General features: G+C 39.9%; 1 protein-coding gene across 2 annotated transcripts in view; it reads left to right on the forward strand.

Moving 5' to 3' along the window:
* LOC122561171 (transforming acidic coiled-coil-containing protein 2-like) overlaps nt 1–12,295 on the forward strand; it is a 31,286-nt gene extending 18,991 nt beyond the window's left edge. For both annotated transcript variants that reach the window (XM_043712679.1, XM_043712680.1), the window contains 4 exons: nt 4,043–4,203; nt 7,949–8,055; nt 9,293–9,413; nt 11,728–12,295. In XM_043712679.1, coding sequence (XP_043568614.1) covers nt 4,043–4,203; nt 7,949–8,055; nt 9,293–9,413; nt 11,728–11,793 — 455 coding nt within the window. In that variant the 3' untranslated portion in view covers nt 11,794–12,295. The remainder of the gene's footprint in view (nt 1–4,042; nt 4,204–7,948; nt 8,056–9,292; nt 9,414–11,727) is intronic.
* The last annotated feature ends 8,572 nt before the right edge of the window (nt 12,296–20,867 follow it).

Genomic DNA, 20,867 nt, shown 5'->3' on the forward strand with positions numbered 1-20,867 from the left:
CAGCATCCAAGGAACAGGAGAATCGACGTTTCGGGCATAAGCCCTTCTTCAGGAATGAGGAAAGTTTGTCCAGCAGGCTAAGATAAAAGGTAGCACCGCCTTCCTAACCTGCAATCATCTTCCTGACCTCTCTGCCCCCACTCCACTGCGGCCTATCACCCTCACCTTGACCTCCCTCCACCTATCGCATTTCCAAAGCCCCTCCCCCAAGTCCCTCCTCCCTACCTTTTATCTTAGCCTGCTGGACACACTTTCCTCATTCCTGAAGAAGGGCTTATGCCCGAAACGTCGATTCTCCTGTTCCTTGGATGCTGCCTGACCTGCTGCGCTTTTCCAGCAACACATTTTCAGCTCTGATCTCCAGCTTTTGCAGCCCTCACTTTCTCACAAATAGAAATAAGCAAGGACTACAAAATTGGCATTCTTACATTGAGAGCAGGAACCACTAAATGGTTGATATGGCCCCGAGCTGCTATAATAAAGGAATTATATTTCTTCTTCCAAAGATTCTAGTTCATCAAATTTGCCTATGCTCTGCATTTCTATTTCTGTGCAAGGACAGTGATCCAGGCAATGTCATTGCCTGAGAGACTCTCCCACAGGGAGGCATGAATATTATGCAAGGTTATTTCATGATGTGCTTCACAAAGCTGCTATCTGTACAGAAATTTCAAGGAACTTTAGTTTTGTTTTTTGTAGTGACAAATACTGAAAAGTCTTAGTGTTATTGTTGTCATGCAATTTAATTTGATTTTGATTTGATGTAGTTACATGTACCTAAGTACAGTGAAAAGCTTTGTTTTGTGAGCAGTTCAGTCAGATCATAGCAAACAAGGACATAGCGATCAAAGGGTGCTTAGACAGAGGGAGGTATACAGGTTATACTGCACAGGAGGTGCGCAAAGCAAGATCAACATGATTTGAAGTTAAAGAATGCATGTATTCATCAGTCTAACCATGGCATAGAAGAGATTTTTCTTGAACCTGTTGGTGTGTCTGTTCAAGCACCACATGGGAGCTTCTGGCCCAATCACATCTTTCTGTTGCAGAAGATGGATTCTGACATGTAGTATGCCCAGCTCATCATTCAATTATAGAATCATAGATTTTTACAATACAGAAGGAGGCCATTGTGTCTGTATTGACTCCTGAAAGACTACTCAATTAGTCCCATTCTCCAGGTGAAAGTGAGGACTGCAGATGCTGGAGATCAGAGTCTAGATTAGAGTGGTGCTGGAAAAGCACAGCAGGTCAGGTAGCATCCGGGGAGCAGGAAAATTGACGGCAAAAGCCCTTCATCAGGAATAAGACCTGTCTAGTCCCATTCTCCAGCCCTATCTCTCTAGTCCTGTAACTTCATTACTTTCAAACAAACATCCAACTCTTTTTGAAACCTCCACCACTCTCCCAGGCAAATCCTAACAAATTGAGTGAAGAAGTTTCTGTATGATTTTGGATTATACTGATTTCCAGAGCAAGAGAAAACTTTTTCTCCACAGCTTGATGAAAAGGCTTTCCAAGTTCTATAACAGGACAGATGAATGAGGTTTTTTTCTTATGGAATACTTATGTTAGACCAATATGTGTTTAGAATTCCTATTCTACTGTTACTCTTCTTGCTATTTGTCTATTATTTACCAAATATCATTTGAGCTTGTGATCAAGCAGCAGTTCTGAGTGGTTAAAGACTGCACTTGTCATGTTAATTAGAAACAGTGGGCACCATAGTTGGACCTGTAAGCCTGCTAGGAATGACTCTACATGATCTCAATTGCCTTTTCCCTCATGCACTGTGCGTTCAATCCTCATGAAATATTCCAAATACTTTCTTTCCAAATTTGGATCCTGCAGGTCTATCCCAGCAAAGTGCATGCCATTCTCCAAAGAATAAGCGTTTAGTTACAAGAAGACCCCAACATGTAGGGCCAATTTGCAAAATTGCAGATCACTTGATTTTGATCTTTTATTTAGGATTGGAAGGTCTATCAAAGTACTGTGTAGGGTTTTTGGATGTATTGTGATGAGTTCCTAGTCCTGGTAATCTGGTGTTGCTGCATCCTTATAAGGAACAAAGAGGACCGAGTGACCTGTTCACAGAGAGACTGCAATAGAGACTATGGTTGCAGGGTGACACTGTGCTGAAGTAGAGCTACATGGAGGGTAGGTTCTGCATCACGCTTTGCCAAGTTGGAGTCCAATCCTGCCACACTCCTTGATAGGAATTGGAAGAGATTCTTTCAGTCAAGACTACTAATGCATGCAGCACCTTGTATCATCTGCATTCTCCAATTATGCCACCGTGACAAGGACTTCATCAGAGTCCTCTGCAGTGACGGAGAGGTAACTGCAGTGCATTCATGCCTGGTGATTCACCATGTGCTAATCCCAGATGTATGGCACCATCTAAAATACATGCAGTGCCTATATTTGAACTGGTGTCAATAAATCTCTTCCTCTGTGCAATGCTGTTGTTCCTTTTCCCCATCATCTGCATCTCAATGGGGGAAGAATGTCAGTGATTTTGTGGTTATTGTATTTGGGTAGTTTGTTTGCCATTTCTGAATAACTGGAGATATGGGAGGCAGCAGAAAGTAGTTGGCAGTATTAATAAATGTGAGGTGTGGTTTATTGCATGTTAACTGAGAGTTCTCAGTGTGAAGGGCTGTTCATGTCTGTGTGATTTGAGGTGTGATGCACTAAGCAACATGAGAGATTGGGATGGGAGATGTGATGAAGACCTTGGCCACCTAAGGTCATGAGACATCTTGTGACACTGCTGCCAGTTCCTCAGGGCCAGATATCAGGAATTGACACCCTCAACCACCTTCTCCTACTCCGTTATAAAGTTTGTCTTTGAGGAGATTCTGCCCCTACACTCTCACTCTGTATAGAACCCAACTCTGCCCAGACATCGATGGGTGCTTCCTGAGCACATTCTTCACCTCTCCCCGCCACCTCCTCATGGTCCCTCCTGTAGCCCATGGTGTGTCTCTTCCTATTCCTATCCAGCACCAAGGTTTGCATTGCTGTTTCCTGAATCTCCTCTCTATCCTGGTAATGCATTTTTCCTGTTTACAGTTGGAGCAATAATATCCACCAGCAGCCTTCTGAAAAGCAGTGCAGCTTCACTTTAAGAGGGACAGGCTGCCTTTTGGGTCGAATAATAAGCTTCCCTGAAAGCTTTTAGCACTTGCTGTTCGGTTCCCTTCTGAGTGCAGAGGCAGCCAGCAGTATGGGAGGAGGTAAAATCAAATAAATAAGTCATAGCCTCAAATTTGTTTGCTGCCTGCACCCACGTCTATTAACATGGGAAAGGTGCAGATCATAATTGTCATACCTAAAATATGGCACAGATTGATTTTTACCTTGATCTTTCTTAATGAGAGTTGTTTACTTGGTCATCTTTAAGCTGAAATGACACGTTTTGAATGAGTAGAACATGCTGAAGAAGTAAACTGTCTGGCAGTATTCATGGGGAGAGAAAACAAGTTAACGTTTCAGGTCTGGTGTGACTTCTTCAGAACTGTTCCGAAGAAGAGTCTTATTTGACTCAAAATGTTAACTCTGCTTCTCTCTCCGCAAATGCTGCCAGACCTACTGATTTTCTCCAGCATTTCCTGTTTTTACTTTGGGTCTCCATCATCTTGCTTTTATGACATTATATGTCTCCTTACTGTTTAATTCCCTGTCTATTTACTTCTGTGGTTAGATTGATGTAAGGTTTTTGACACATTTTTGTCCTTGTGATTTTCTTTTTGTCCCTTATTTTGACACAAAATATCCTGGAATTTGTACCACCACGATATTGAATAATGTAATTTTTGAGTAGTTTGGCATTCTTTTTGAAAAATAACTATTTAAATGCTGAAAAAAAAACTTACGTACTCAGCCTTCTAGTTTCACGTATTGAATTATGAGGCAAAGTTCAATAAGAGTTCTGCATTTTTCTCACTCACTGTTTGATTACTGAAAATGTGTGGAGTTGGACTTTTGAATTTTGGTGCATAAATATATTTTGTAATCTGTTATTTTTTTTCTGCAGAGGATGATCACAGAGAAAAGTCCATCTCACATCATAATGTACAGCAGCTAATAATGGAAAAAGATCAGGCCTTGTCTGATCTGAACTCTGTGGAGAAATCTCTCGCAGACCTCTTTAGGAGATACGAGAAGATGAAGGAGGTGTTGGAGGGGTTCCGAAAGGTAGGTTGATTTAAGTATGAAGTTTTATCAATAAAATCAGGCTGGCAATTATTCCTATAACAGGAGAATTGCAATAATCTAACCTGAAAGATTTTAGTTTGTATTTTTAAAAAATGGAGAACATTTCAAGGATTTTCTTTTTAAAATTAACCTTACATTTACTCAGTTGCACACAAAGATGGTATCCGAGGAGCAGCCTGACCTGCTATGCTTTTACATTACCACACTCTCAACTTTAATCTTCAGCATCTGTAGTCCTCACTTTTCCCTGCACACAAAGATAGTGGTATTTATTCAAAGACCAATAGCTGTGATTTGGTTCGCTCCCTCATCTGCAGCATGTGATGCTATCCACAGCCACAAAGTTAACTGTTCTATGTACAAGTACTGTGCAACAAACATAGAAAGCTGGGGTAGCACATTCAGCCCATCAGGACACTCCTAGCTGATCCTCAATCACAATGCTATACCCTCATGCTCTCCCCATTCCCTGGACACCTTCGGTCTCTAGAAATCTATTTCCTTCATAATATTATTCAGTAACTTCACCTTAACTTTTTGTGGTAGAGAATTCCACAGGTTCATTACACTCTAAATGAAGAAATATCTCAAGGTGGAATGACCTCCCATGTATCTTGAGACTGTGAACACTTGTTCTCGAACTCCTATCAAGGGAAGCATTATCCCTGCATCCAGTCTGTCCAGCCCTATTAGAATTTTGATTCCTCTTCACCATTAACAATCACACCTAGATTTGTGTCATCAGCAAACTTGGTAATGTTACATTTGATTTCCTCATCCAGATCATTCCTTTATTGAGAGTAGCTGAGGCTCAAGCACTGATCCTTGCAGTACTCTACTCATCATCACTTTCATTCCAAAAATGACCCATTTACTCCTTGTTTTGTCTTTACTAACTAAATCTTATAACATGCTACGCATTACCCCAGTCCCACATGCTTTAATTTTTTACACTAAACTTCTATGTGGGAGTTATCATTAACTTTCTGAAAATCCAAATACACCACATCCACTGGTTCTCTTTCATCTGTTCTACCAGTTAAATCCTCAAAAAACTCCAAACATTTTCAAACAGTTTTACAAAATCAAATTATATGTAAAGAAAAGATAATAGAGACAAATTATATCTCAAAAGAAAAAAATAAAATTAGAATGTTACATTAAAGGCTACTGCATTTAATCTAAATTTCATATAAATTAGTAGATTATTTATTTACATTGTAGAAGCCTGGGGAAAAAAATCTTAGTTTGTAGACTTCATAGAACAACACTTTAAACATAATTTATTTAATTGACCAATATAATATCAATGGTCCAGGTTTTGCATGAAGTGTGGTAGGGCATCTGTCAATGCTCATTGCTATTAAAAAGGGGGAGAAAGGGAAGGACTTGTACTTATAAAATGCTCAAATTTGTAATATCCAAAGCCTTTTAAAGCCAATGGAGTCTGGTCACTGTTTTAATATTAAAAACACAACATCAATTTGTACGTAACGTCATGCAACAAACATTAATGTAAGAGTGACCAGAAAATCTGTACTTTAGAGGTATTATTTAAAGGATAAACATTGACCAGGGCATAGGGGAATCACTTCCTGCTGCTGTTCAAAATATTTATCTATTGATATTAAAATATTCAAAATATAAAAATATCTTACGCTCAAGTGGGAGAACAAGAGGTCAAACTTACTGGGTAAAAATCCTGGAACTCCTTCCCAAAGACATGATGGTTGTACCTCCATTAAACTGGTTGAGTGGTTCAAGAAGACAGCTCGCCATCAACCTCTGAAGGCCTAATAGGGATTGGCAATAAATACTGGCCCAACCAACAATACCCACATCCTGAGTAAGAATAGAAAAAGGTTTTTGATTTGAATGTTCATCTGAAAGGTGGCATGTCTGACAATACAACACTCCCTCAAATGGATTGCCAGGCTAAATGTTTGTGCTTCTATCTCCAGAGGGAACTGCAACCAATAACCTTTTTAGAGGAGAAAATCTGTCCGCAATTTCTGTGCATGTCCATTAAAATGTAGAAATCAGAAAATTGCTGTCTGATTGGCCTACTCAGAAGGTTTGAGAGAATGTCATCTCACTGAAGGGCTCAGCATTCAAACACATGAAGGGTCTGCAGTTGTAATAATTACCGACAAGATATCTACTAAATGAACAAGGAACAATAGAGGCTTATCCACTTAAGAATAAATGAACTTTTTAATGAAAATTGACCACTGAAAAGCATTGCTGGCATCGCAATGCACTTTTGTAAATGTGGAGTTGTATTCCTTCACATTTTAATCATCATTGAGGAGAAAACAAAATTAAACTTAAGAAAGGATTTTGCCATTTTTATTTTTTACTTCCTTTGTTTCAATCATCATCTTTGTTTCAATCTCTTTTCCTCACTTTCTTCCTTTTATGGACTTCATTTTGTTTTCTGTACATTATTTGACATTTGATTAAATATTTTAATACCATAGTTTCAAGTGTGCAGGCTTGATTTTAATTTTGTGTCAGTGATTGCATTTTGAATGAGTTAAAATCCTGCCCTGCGTGTCTAGGCAAGGATTCTTTAATCTGAGTCATAGAGTTGTACAGCACAGAAGCAAACCATTCAGTACAATTGTCCATGCCAACCAGGTATCCCAATCTGACCTAGTCCCATTTGCTAGCACTTGGCCCACATCCCTCTAAACAATTCCTATTCATATATGCATCCAGATGCCTTTTAAATGTCGTAATTGTACCAGGCTCCAGCATTTCATTCCACGGTGTAAAAAAGTTACTCCTTCGGTCCCTTTTAAATCTTTTCCCTCTCACCTCAAATCTATGCCCTCTAGTTTTGGACTCCCTTACTGTGGGGGAAAAAAGACCTTGGCTATTCACTCTATCCATGCCCCTCATGATTGTATAAACCTCTTTGAGGTCACTCTCAACCTCTGACACTCCAAGGAAAATAGCTCTAGCTTATTCAGCCTCTTCATGCAGCTCAAACCCTCCAACCCTGGCAACGTCCCTGTAAATCTTTTCTGCACCCTCTCAAGTTTAACAACATCTTTACTATAGTAGGGAGACAAGAATTGAATGTAGTATTTCAAAAGTGGCCTAACCAATGTCCTGTACAGCCGTGACATGTCCTCCCAACACCTACACTCGATGCACTAACCAATAAAGGCAAATGTACCAAATGTCATCTTCACTTCCCCATCTACTTGTGACCCCACCTTCAGGGAACTATGAACCTGCACACCAAGGTCTCTTTGTTTGGCAGCACTTCCCAGGACCCAATTTGTTGAAGGAAATACTGTATCTTGCCTTGTTCATACAGCTCCCAGACCAAGGATGCCATAAATAATAGTGTAAAAGTCCACAGAATTCTGTAGGCAAATGTTAAGATGATGAATGTTATTCATCTACTCTGTCAGAAAAATCTAGACCAATTCAAATACCTAAGTATGCATTTCTTGAAATCTTGACTTTGAAAACTACAAATCATTAGATCTGGAACCAAAGGCTGTAGTTTTAGCTTTCCTGCAGCTTGCTAGTATTTCCTTACTGAATTACATATTCCCTCTAATTGACGACCTCAGTCAAATCAACAATATTCATGGTGGGTATAAAAAAGAAGAAATATTCAAAGTCTGCAAAAAGGCTGCTTTGTGGAAATGTATTTTTTTTGTTGTATAAATTCTGATCTTCAGGACAGTTACTTTGTTTTTGGTAGAATGAGGAAGTGTTGAAGAAATGTGCCCAAGAGTATCTTGCCCGGGTAAAGAAAGAAGAACAGCGATACCATGCTCTCAAAATCCATGCAGAGGAGAAGCTTGACAAGTAAATACTCTTTCTTCCTAATATTAGGAAAAACAAACACACAATTCTGGAAGTCCTCAGGTCAGGCAGTACTTGTGATGAGAGAAGTTAGTGGGCTGATGGAGTTCAGAAATGGGACTGGAGGTGGGTGGCCCTGTTAGGCAAACTAAAATACTCAATGAGGCCGCTTGCCAAAAACGGCCTGGAATTTTCAACTTGGTGGGTAAGCCCCTCGTTGAGGCTGAAGCCTGGCTGCTGGCTTGGAGTGGCCTCTCGAGAGCAGATTGGGGTCACTATGGGGCTCCACTTACCCCCACCTGACTGCCAAGGTCGTCATATAGTCACAGTGATGGTCAAAGGCTATTCTATACAGTAACTTCCCCTCCAAATGACAGTGTGGCTGGACTTTTGGACATAACCTTCGAATTCACCATCTCTGCATAAATTTTCCCTTTGGGTCTTGGTGCCATTATTTGTAAGTTCCAAATCACATTTCTTCCTGACAACAGGATTGGAATTCGGGAACAAAAGCTCAGCCCATTGTTTCATGTGGATAACATTATCTGCCTCTACCTGATGTGCATTGTACTCTGTGTTGGGGTAGTGCAAAACAGTTAAAACTAATAAAGGCTATTCAATTGTCTTAGCATCAATTAACATAATTGAATCCTCTTGTGTAATAGGTGGAAATGTATGAAAATATATATAATAGAGCTGACTAGATAATCACCTATCCATACATCATTACCAGCCCTTACAATGTATGACGAAGTACAAATAATGAGACATTGAGAGGTGTTGACATTCTTGCACTTCTTATCTTATAAAAATATGTAAAATATTCTATGTAATCATATTGAGTATGTGATTACAGTTGAATTTTTGTATTGTCCTAACAGCAGTAATACCACAATGTTCATAAATTATGAAGTACAACTTCTAGCTTAATAACCAAGAACAAGTCTTAAATGTTAATTGCTGTTAAATCTTAAATCTTTTATACTTTACAAATTAAGTTATAATAAATTCATACTTTCTGCCTCATAACTTCAAATGAATAATGGGAATCAAATTGCATTAAACATGGGGGCACATTTTTTACTTTATACAATCCCCATTTAAACCTTTATTCTCCTTGCATTTTCTCTCCTTCTGTACTATTATTGACTTAGATTTAGTATATTGTGAACTAACACTGTTTGTTCTTAAACAAATGATGTCTACACATGCATTCAGTGAAAAATCATTTGAATTTTAGGGCTAATGCTGAGATTGCTCAAGTACGCGCCAAGTCCAAATCAGAACAGACAGCCTTTCAGGCCAGCTTGCGGAAAGAACAGATGAAAGTCGAGTCACTGGAGAGAACTTTAGAACAAAAGGTAATTAAGTGTATGTTAGGAATGAGTGCTTTTCAATAAAATCAGATACTTTCTGAATTTTTGTACAGTATTTTACTCTGTAATTTTTAATGCTGATAAACTTTCAAGATATTCCTATCTAAATATATTCCAATTAGTTGCTGTACACATCTTCTGAGATTTATACAACAATATTATGTTGCTAAATTTTGTTTATATTTTTGGGATTTGTCTGAAATGTATGAGTATAGTTAAATTGCACAAAGGGTATTCATTATTGGTTAAATGTGAGTATGATGAACTATTTAAATTAAGTACCCAAGCTGGACACAAGTCCTCCAGCTTGTGCTCAGTTTACATCCCAACTGTGGTTCCCACATTCCTAGCATCTGCAACATAATTTCATAATGTCCATGTTAAAGAACATTCCACATTCCATTTTAAAGCCTCTACTTTTATTGCATTGATACATTTTGCACTAACATGAGATGCTCAGCTGCTAAAGCTTTCCTTTTGGGAAATTGAAGGGTTTCGTCACTGTTCTAATTACTTAAGTGTATTTCCAAATTCACTGTTACAGAAATCACTTTGCTGCAGTGCTGAAGTTGAACAATGAACACTTTGTGTATTATGTGGTATTTTTCAAGCTGTATGTAGCTCACATGAAGTTTACTTTATAAAATCTATAAAGTTTATTCTAAAATGAGATATATGGGTAATTAACCACATTAAAGTACAAATTATTCTAATACATTGGTCTGACTGGAAAAAATGAAAATCCAGTCCTCATTGTGCACTTGTGCAAGCTTATGATTAGATAATAATATTATTTCTGCAAGTAGGTAAGGAACATCTAGTAAATGAAAGCCCAGAAAATAGGAGCAGGAGTAGGCTATTTTACCTGTTTTACCATTCAACATGAGCATGGCTGATTCTGTATCTCCAAACTATATCTCCCCTCTCTCCCCTTGACTGTTTTAGCTTCTAGAAATCTAACCATTTATTTCAGAAATTATTTATTTATTTATTTATTTCATAACGAGGTCTCCCCAGCCTTGCATGGTAGAAGATTCTATAGTTCACTATGCTCTGAGTGAAGAAATTTCTCCCAATTTCAGCCCAAAATGGCCATGTTGACTCTGTGTAAAACTATTGTTATTTTTAACTGTTCTGCCATCAGGTCCATTGGAATGGACCCCAACAATTTTTCTATTACTGATTAGTTAGATTAACTAGTCTGTAATTCCTGCTTTTTCTCCCTTCCTCCGTTACTTCTGACACCTTCCAATCTGAGACAATACCTGAATACATAGAATAATGGAAGATGACAACCAATGCATCCACTATTTGAATTCCCACCCCCTTTAGTACACTGGCCGTATAGTTTATCAGGGCTGATAGGTTTATCAGCTTTCAATCCCATTAATTTATCAAGTTTTTTTTAATATAATGATTGACTTTGTTCAATTCCTCCTTCCCGAAAGATCCTTGCTTCCCTCACATTTTGGGAAGATTTTTTTGTTTTTGTGAAGACAGCAAAATTAGTTGTTTAATTGATCTCCCATTTCCTTGTTGTCAATTATCAATTTTCCTGTTTCAGACTGTAAGGGGCCCACATTTGTCTTGACTAATCTTTTTTCTTTTACATACTCATAGAAGCTCTTATAGTGCACACTAATGTTCCTTGCAAGTTTACTCTCTTCTCAATTTTTTCCCTCTTAATCAACCTTTCAGTCTTCCTTTGCTGAATTCTAAACTGCTGTCAGTCCTCAGGTGTGCTACTTTCTCCATGTGACTCCTCTTTGAATCCTTAATTTCCTTTGTTCACCATGGTTGGACCACTTTTTCTGTTGTGTTCTTTCACCCAAAGGAACTTATAACTTTTGCAATGCATGAATTCATTCCTTAAATGATAACCTCCTGACGAAGGGCTTTTGCCAGAAACATTGATCCTCCTGCTCCTCGGATGCTGCCTGACCTGTTGTGCTTTTCCAGTGCCACATTCTTGACTCACATCCATCACAAACACCAACCATGGAACTGATTTAACATGTAGCAACAGCTGTGGGATTTCTGTTTGTGGGTGATATAGAAACAGGGCACATAAGAGCAAATAATTTTTGACCTGTTAATTGATGAACATTTAAGTTTTGAGATTTTATTGATTTTCTAAAAATATCTATGAAAAGATTAGTTTTTTTTGTGGTACTTGTATGTGTATTAATTAGGGTTGTCATTTAAAAATGACACAACTTGTGACATTGTTTTTACAATTTGTGACATCCTTGTAAGCCTGAAAAAGTGTACATTTAATTTGTTTCTTTTTTTTTTCCAGAATAAGGAAGTAGAAGAACTGACTAAAATCTGTGATGAACTGATTGCCAAAATGGGGAAGAGTTAATGTTGCCTATTTTTTTTTTTCAAAGTAGGGAAAAAATACTGAGTGCAATAAAGCCAGTGGTGCAGTAATGTTGGCTGACCTATGTTAACACTGGGGATTTCACCACATTTTCAATGCACTATATCTCTTTCCACGGAGGACTGTTTAATGTATGTAGCATACAACTGGCCCATGGAAGTTTTCTTTTACTGTCTGCTGTATTGTAGTATGGCACACAACAAATGTTATGAGTTCCTGTATCAGGGAGACTGGTTCTTTAATGATTAGATGAGATGCATTAGATATTGAGATTGATTTTTTTTTGTTTATTTCTTTTTATGGGCCCCCCCATGTATTGTGTCTTCAAAGTTTCAACTTACTGTACATTACATTACTGCAAGCAGAGTCTTGCAAATTTTCAGTGAAGCCTTAAGAGTCTAGACTTGATCTGCATTATGGATTTATAAAAATGCATGTGTGTCAATGAAGTTCTCTATTGTAAATAAATTTTAGTTTAAAATCATAGTTGTGTCTTTTTTAATGTGGTTGAGGTTGTTGCAATTTCTACAAGGCTTTTGCTCTGATTTTGTTAGCTGTTTGTGTTGAGATATTCATAAACTGATAGATTTTCATTATGCCCTTTGGTTTCTATTCTGTTTTCCACCTTCATCTATTTCTGTGGTGGTTAATATTTTGGCACAGCACAAATGCGGCAAGAGAGAACTTACAACTCTAGAATTGAGAGTTTTGGACAGTGTGCAAACGGAGAACTGTCTCATGTTGTGAACTCAATTGACAAGTATTAAGGAAGAAGAATCAGTCACCATATGTTCAATGACAACATTGTTTGTCTTGGAAAATATGCTACATAAAGCAATTTTTTTTGCAACAACTTTTGCAAACTATACTTCATCTAACATGAAATATGGAAAGTGGTGCCTCTGACATTTGTTTTCTACAAATGGTCCATAATGTCTGGGCCGTAGATATAAAGATGGTTTGGTCACGTGTTGTAGAGGTGATAACCTTGGCTGGGAAAAGGTTTGGAAGCAGGAGTGACCAGTGCATGCCCTGGGATTTGTACATGCTCTGGGGTTTTCACCCAACATCTCTCCCATGTAGAAAGACAAGTGAAACAGATGCATGGGAACATCAGTACCTACAATTTCCTCTCCAAGGAACATACCATCTGAATTTGGAACTACATCGCTGTTTCTTCACTGTGACTGGGAGAAAATCCTGCAGCTTCCCTGTAATAGCATCGTGAGTGTTCCTGCACCATCCTGGACTGCAGCTTCAAGGCTCATTTAGTGATGGCCAACAGCCAGGCAGTGGCGCCTCCATCCTCTGAACGACTTAAAAGAAAATGCCGGTGCACGGATCCTGGTAGGTATCGTTCAGTTTCCATGGAAACCGCGTCTTTCGTCTCCATGGGAACGAGTATCTAAGAGCTGGCAGGAGGCGGAGCCTGTTCCAGATCCGCTCAGCAAGCGGAGTGGTGAACCTGTTAGCCGGCTCAACCAGCTGATGATGGTCCTGTCTTTACAGTCACTAATGGTGAGGGGATAAGGCGAATTATTATCCAGCGATAGCAGCATGGAGTCAGGTCTAGAAGACCACAGGGACAAATGTAGCACACTGGAGCAGCACCTTTCCGAGCCTCATCTGAGTTATCATCCCCGACCACCACCTAAAGCTCGCAACAATGCGATCAGGCGCTCAGCGTAAGTGCATGCACTGTGTTGTTGCAGTCGAGGGCGAATGGGTTCAATTCCAGCAGCTGCCTCAAGTTCTCAAAGTTTCAGTAACAAGGATTCAGTCCAGTTAATACGCAGAAATCAAAATTTCAGCAATTATGTACCGATATGAAGGGGGCACTTTATTTACAGAACAGCACTGGGTTAGTTTCCGTCGGAGAACAGTTTCCACCCACTAATTCTTAAAAAAAGAAACTTTTCTATTGTTGGCTAAAGTATAAATCCAGTTATAAACTGTGGAAGTCTTAAACTTTATGGTTGGAGGTGGATGCTGGAGGCTACCCAACAAACCAAGTCATTGTTCCTCTTGGTGATACAATTCCATATTTCCATTGTACAAAATATAAAGGACTTTCCAGAATCAGGTGTAGAGAAAACTTTGACATTAAGAAGGCTGAGTTATCAGCATAGACTGCTGCTTGAAGTGTTCTTTGAATTTGGATTTGGTCAACTTGATTTAGGTGTTCAGCACTGGCATGTTTTGTGGCCAGCATGATTCATTATTAAATAGTCAATTTCACTGAAACAACTGCTTTTGATCTTTCTCATAATTTATTAACATGACATTTATAGCATCAATTAGATTTCAATGTAACCTCATTTGACTGGCAGTGTGAATGCCTCACTTTGAGGCCATATGAAATGTATGCCAGATGAAAACCCCAGAGGAGATTAAACTTTAGGAAAGCTTTGTTCTTCAGATAAAGGGGGTTTGCATTCTCTTGTACATTCTGATTTTCTTTTAAAGCAATTATACCACATATCTTCAGTTCTATATTTAATTATATTGAAAATTACAGCATTAAATTTTGTACAAAGTAAACTTAGCCCCATTAACAGCCTAAAATGCATAAGCATTGCTTAAAAGATGTGTGCTGAGGACAGAATTCTTTTCAAATCCTTCTTTTTGTCCTTTTAACATTTATGATTATATCACCAAAAGGAATGATTACTTAAATTGAATTGAATTGAATTGAATTTTGAATTGAATTGAATTTTGTACAACACAAGTTAAATTTAATTCATTAGTTTAGTGTCTGTTAAGATCACAATGGCTGTTGCAATATTTTCACGTTGTGAGTTTCAATTTTAAAAAGTGAGCAAAGAATATTCTCCAACTCATTTTGAAATAAATAAAGAGCAAGTTAATCTATTCACTTCCCAATTGTGGCTGAGTGTGAAACGTGAAAATATAGTTCCATTCAAAAATCTGGTTTGTCATGTGCTGGTACAGGTTCTGAGGAGAAACAAAACTGAACAGAAAGCGAGCAGTGGCAGGAACACAAATCAGGTTGACATATTTTGAAGTTATAATTATCGAAAAAATGTGGAAATCTGGATTTCTGCAAAAACAGAAATGAACCTGACTGAACTTTAGTTTTGAGTGGAGGACTCCTAACTGGACACTGATTCATGTGACTTAATATGTTTTGGTTTTAATTTTAATCCCCTTTCTAAAATTCTTTTATAAACATGTGTATAAAGTCTCACAAATCTCTCGGGTTGAATGTCAGTGTAATCCTGCTTTGAACTTGAGTTTGGTGCATAAATTAAATTGATGCAACCAAAAAGGGAGTTTGGAAACACATCACAGACTCTTTGAAAATTATTTTTTTCTCCTTATGGACTGAATGCAAAGATAAGCAGTAAAACAAATGCAAAGTTTAATAAAGTAAGTCTTAAATGAATTCTTTACCAGCCGTTAGGAGATTGTATTATCAACATAAGGACATGGATAGGGTAAATAAACGAGGCCTTTTCCCCATGGTGGGGGAGTCCAGAACTAGAGGGCATAGGTTTAAGGTGAGGTGGGAAAAATTAAAAGGGACCTAAGGGACAAGGTTTTTGTGCAGAGGGTAGTGCGTGTATGGAACTAGCTGCCAGAGGAAGTGTTGGAGGCTGGTACAATTACAACACTTAAAAGGCATTTGGATGGGTATGTGAATAGGGAATGTTTAAGGGGATATGGGCTAAATGCTCACAAATGCAACTCGATTTATTTAAGATATCTGGTCCCATGAATGAGTTGATTGAAGGGTCTATTTCCTTGCTGTATATCTCTATGCCTCTGAGATTCCTTTATAATAATCGGTGTTTGATCAATTAGGAGTTGTTATATTTTCAAACAATTCTGCCATGAAATGCAATGATTTTTGAAAAATGCCTGAATTTTTATATTAAATTTAATTTCACCAAGTAATAAAATGAGGAATGGCTATATAGTTAGAAGCCAGGGTGATACTTGGCTTAAAAGGGAACTCTCAGGTGGTGGTGTTACCACTTATCTGCTGCCCTGTCCTTCTAGGTGGTAGAGGTTGCAGATTTGGAAGGTACTGATAAAGAAGCCTTGGTAAAGTGCTGCAGTGTAACTTGTGGATGGTATATGCTGCAACTGTGCATTGATGGTGAAGGGAGTGAATGTTGAATGGGGTGTCAGTCAAATGGGCTACATTACCCTGGATGGTACCAAACATCTGAGGTATTGTTGAGCTACAAACATTCCAAGTGATTAGCAAGGATTCCATCACATTCTTAACACCTGCCTAGTAGATGACGGACAGACGTTGGGAAGGTAGAGATGAGTTACTTGCTGCAAAATTACTAGCCTCTGGCCTGCTTTTGTAGATACAGGATTTATATGGCTGGTGCAATTCAGCAACTGGTCAGTGGTAATACCCGGATTCAGTGATAATAATATAACTAAATATCAGGGAGAGATGGATAGATGGTTTGTTGAAGATGGTCATTGCTTGATGCTTATGTACTTATCTGTCCAAGGCGAAAGTGAGAACTGTGGGAAATTAGAGTTGAGTGTGGTGCTGGAAAAGTACAGCAGGTCAGGCAGCATCCGAGGAGCAGGAAAATCGACATTTTGGGCAAAAGCCCTTCAGGAATGAGGCTGGGAGTCTCTGGGGTAGAGAGATAAATGGGAGGGGTGGTGGGTCTGGGGGGAAGGTAGCGGATAGTGCAATTGGTGGATGGAAGTGGGGGTAATGTTGATAGGTCAGAGGGGAGGGTTGAGTGGATAGGTGGAAAGGAAGATGGACAGGTTATGAGGGCGGTGCTGAGCTGGAAGTTTGAAACTGGGATAAAGTGGGGGGAAGGGAAAATGAGGAAACTGGTGAAATCCACATTGATGCCATGGAGTTGGAGGTGGAAGATGAGGCATTCTTCCTCCAGCGTCGGGTGATAAGGGAGTGACGATGGAGAGGTGCAGCACCTCCATGTCATTGACAGAGTGGGAGGGGGAGTTGAAGTTTTCGGCCCTGGGGCAGTGAGGTTGGTTGGTGCAGGTGTCCCGGAGATATTCTGAGAAGGTGTCCAGTCTCACTGCATATGATGGATGTGGAAGGCTCCTTTGGGGCCTTGGACAGAGGTGAGGGGGGAGTTTTGGGCTCAGGTTTTGCAATCCCTGCGGTGGTAGGGGGAGGGTGGCTTGTTCGGGGGCATAGACCTGATGAGTTAGTCGCAGAGGGAACGGTCTTTACGGAATGTGGATAGGAGTGGGGAGAGAAATATACCTCTGGTGGTGGGGTCCATTTGTATGTGTCGGAAATGGCAAAGGATGATGTGATGTATACGGAGGTTAGTGGGGTGGGGAGGCTGGTGAGAACAGGGGGCGTTCTTTCCTTGTTGCAGTTGGAAGGGTGGGGTTCGAAGTCAGAGGTGCAGGAAGTGGATGAAATGTGCTGGTGGGCATCATCAACCACGTGGGAGGGGAAATTGCAGTCTTTAAAGAAGGAGGCCGTCTGCTGTGTTCTGTGGTGGAACTGGTCCTCCTGGGCACAGTTGCGGTGGAGGCAGAGGAATTGGGAATAAGGGATAGCATTTTTGCAGGAGGCAGGTGGGAGGAGGTGTAATCCAGGAAGCTGTGGTGAGTCAGTGGGTTAGTAGAAAATGTCAGTGTTGAGTCGATCACGTTGATGGAAATGGAGAGGTCCAGGAAGGGGAGGGAGGTGGTCCAGGTATATTTAAGTCAGGGTGGAATGTGATGGTGAAGTTGATGAACTGTTCAACCTCCTCGTGGAGCACAAGATGGCACTGATGCAGTCAGCAGTGCCACACTCTCGATTTATCAGCCCAAGTCTGGATGGTGTCCTGCTGCTTATCCACGAGCCTCTTCAATATCTGAGGAGTCACATGTGGTACAAAACATTTACAGTCATCAGCAACCACCCTCTCTTCTGATCTTAGCTGGAGAGAAGGTCATTGATGAAGCAGCTGAAGATATATGGGCCTAGGATACTGCCCTGAGGAACTCCTACTATATTGTCCTGAGATTATGATGTTAACATAAGAATAATATAATTGTACTGATGTCCATTCTGGTTTTATTTATTGATCAACATTAATTCCTGCCAGGTTTCAATAATTCACTCTTTATCATCCAAAATTATATATTACTGTTCTTCTTGTTACAGAGCATTACTGAAAGTCCCTTATATAGCACTATCAGATTATATGCAGAAAAATCCATTCCAAATTCTGAATAAGGTAAGTATTTGTACTTTATTTAAAGGTTGCAGAAAGTTTTGTCTGCAGTTGAAACAGTTACATTTATGACATTTAATTTAATTTGAAAGATCATATTCTTAACTGGGCAAGTTTTGTAATTAATCCAACAAGTGTCAGGCTATTTCGTACATATTCCTGAAATGTGTAATGTTTTATAATAGTTTATTATTTGAATATTTTCATATAGTGACATATCTGAGTTTGCAGTATGAAAACAGTTTCCATCGGTAGCTTCCTATCAACTAATCCTTGTCAGTTCTGAGGAATGAAAGAGCTTTTTCTGAAGATGAGGAAATCAAAGGTGAAAGTAAGAACAGTGTTTAGTTTATTAACAACTGGAAAAAAAAATCATTGCCATTTGAGGGTGAAAGCCTGGACAGCTGGATGCTTAACAAAGCAGCTCTAAATGGGGAAAACGACTGAAATCATTGAATTCCTACAGTGTGGAAAGAGCTCATTTGGCCCATCATGTCCATACCAACCGACCCAGACGCCCACCCTATCTGACACTTTAAGGGCAATTTAGCATGACCATTCCACCAAACCTGCACACATTTGGACTGTGAAACAAAACCAGAGTATCCACAGGAAACCCATGTAAAATAACTCCACAGAGGCCAGTATCACATCATCAAGTCACCCTTTGTTTACACATGGAGAGTCTTTGACACTGATCCAGCTCCTCCCTCAAAGCTAGCTCTCAGAGTGAACAGAATGTCTGACATTTGTATTCTTTTATTTAATTTTCTTTGTGTGCAGATGTGAGACATAGTGAAAGACACAAGGTGTACAAATCTTCATTCAATTTCCACCACCAGGAAGAAAGGAAACATCCAAGTGGTCAGTGACAAGCAGTGCCCTTCTTAGAGGGCAATGCTGTGTGATTAAACAGTGAAGGGGAGGGCAGGAATTAAATCAAAATAGAGTTGGAGGGGAAAATAATACACTCCACTCCCTGCGACACCCACCTCTCCCTGAACAGCTCAAGGGTATTGGTAGACACCATGTGCTCCTTCTCCAGAGACACCTGGGCCCTAACGTAACCACAGAAGAGGGGCAGGCAATCTGCCCTAACCACCCCGACATTTGTATTCTCATTTTTTTCTTTTTTTGTTCTGACAATCCTGACTTTCTAAACTTTTTTTTTCTTTTTTATATTACCCCCACGCTACCGCCTAACTGCGGTAGTGCTTATTTTTCCCCCAGCACCCATGTTGTGTGTGTGCAGGTGTGAGACACAGTGAAAGACACAAGGTGCACGAATCTTTATTCAGTTTCCACCACCAGGAAGAAAGGAAACACCCAAGTGGCCAGTGACAAGCAGTGCCCTTCACATTAAAGGGCAATGCAGTGTGATCAAACAGTGAAGGGGAGGGCAGGGATTAAATCAAAATAGAGTTAGATTAGATTCTCTACAGTGTGGAAACGGGCCCTTTGGCCCAACAAGTCGACACCGCCCCTCCAAAGAAAAACCCACCCAAACCCATTCCCCTACCCTAAATTTACCCCTGACTAATACACCTAACACTATGGGCAATTTAGCATGGCCAATTCACCTGATCTGCACATATTTTGGATTGTGGGAAGAAACCGGAGCACCCGGAGGAAACCCATGCAGACACAGGGAGAATGTGCAAACTCCATACAGACAGGTGGGAATTGAACCCAGGACCCTGGTGCTGTGAGGCAGCAGTGCTAACCAGAGTTGGAGGGGGAAATAATACACTCCACTCCCTGCAGTGCCCACCTCTCCCTAAACAGCTCAAGGGTCTTGGTGGACACCGCATGCTCCTTCTCCAGAGACACCTGGGCTATGATGTAACTGCAGAAGAGGGGCAGGCAATCTGCCCTAACCACCCTGATATTTGTGTTTTTTTCCTCTGACACTCCTGTTTATTTACTTTTTTTTCTGTTTTTTTTCTTTTTTTTCCTATTACCAGCACACTACCCCTAACTGTGGTAGTGCTTATTTTTCCCAGCACCCATGTTGTGTGTGTGTGTGCAGGTGTGAGACACAAGGTGCACGAATCTTTATTCAGTTTCCACCACCAGGAAAAAAAGAAAAACACCCAAATGGCTAGTGACAAGCAGTGTCCTTCACATCAAAGGGCAATGCTGTGTGATCAAATAGTGAAGAGAAGGGCAGGGATTAAATCAAAATAGAATTGGACGGGGAAATAGTGCACTCCACTCTGAGGTGCCCACCTCCCCCGAACAACTCCAGGGTGTTGGTGGACAGTGCGTGCTCCTTTTCCAGAGATACCCGGGCTTTAACATTACCACGGAAGAGGACCAGGCAGTTGACCCTAATGACCCCCTCCACAGCCCACTGCCTGGACCGAACATTCGTATTCTTTTTTTTTCTATTTTTTGGAGAGTCCTGATTTGTTTTTTTTCCCTTTTTTTTACCCCCACACTACTGACATTCATATTCTTATCTGTCAGCCAGGTCTCCCTGATTGGAGCCGATTAGCAGCCCCAATCAGGGAACTCATTCTATGTTCACCTGACTGATCTCATTGCAATCACTATACCATCCTGACATGGGGAGAACATGCAAACTCCACACAAACGGTCACTCAAGGCTGGAATCGAACTTGGTTCCTTGATATAGTATGGCAGCAATACTAACCACTGTGCCACTATTCAGGGAAAATACCAATCTAAGTAGTTTGGAAGATGGAAAGGGATCGTTAGCAGTGATAAGGAAGTGTTTAGAGGTATGTTAGTCAGCAATATAGACCCCCATAACAAAAATGAAAAGGGAGAATGCAAAGTTAACGCAGTAGCTACATATATGTGTAGGAAGTGTTCTTTTGCAGG

The sequence above is a fragment of the Chiloscyllium plagiosum genome, chromosome 22 (genome assembly GCF_004010195.1).
Source record: "Chiloscyllium plagiosum isolate BGI_BamShark_2017 chromosome 22, ASM401019v2, whole genome shotgun sequence".
NCBI lineage: Eukaryota > Metazoa > Chordata > Chondrichthyes > Orectolobiformes > Hemiscylliidae > Chiloscyllium > Chiloscyllium plagiosum.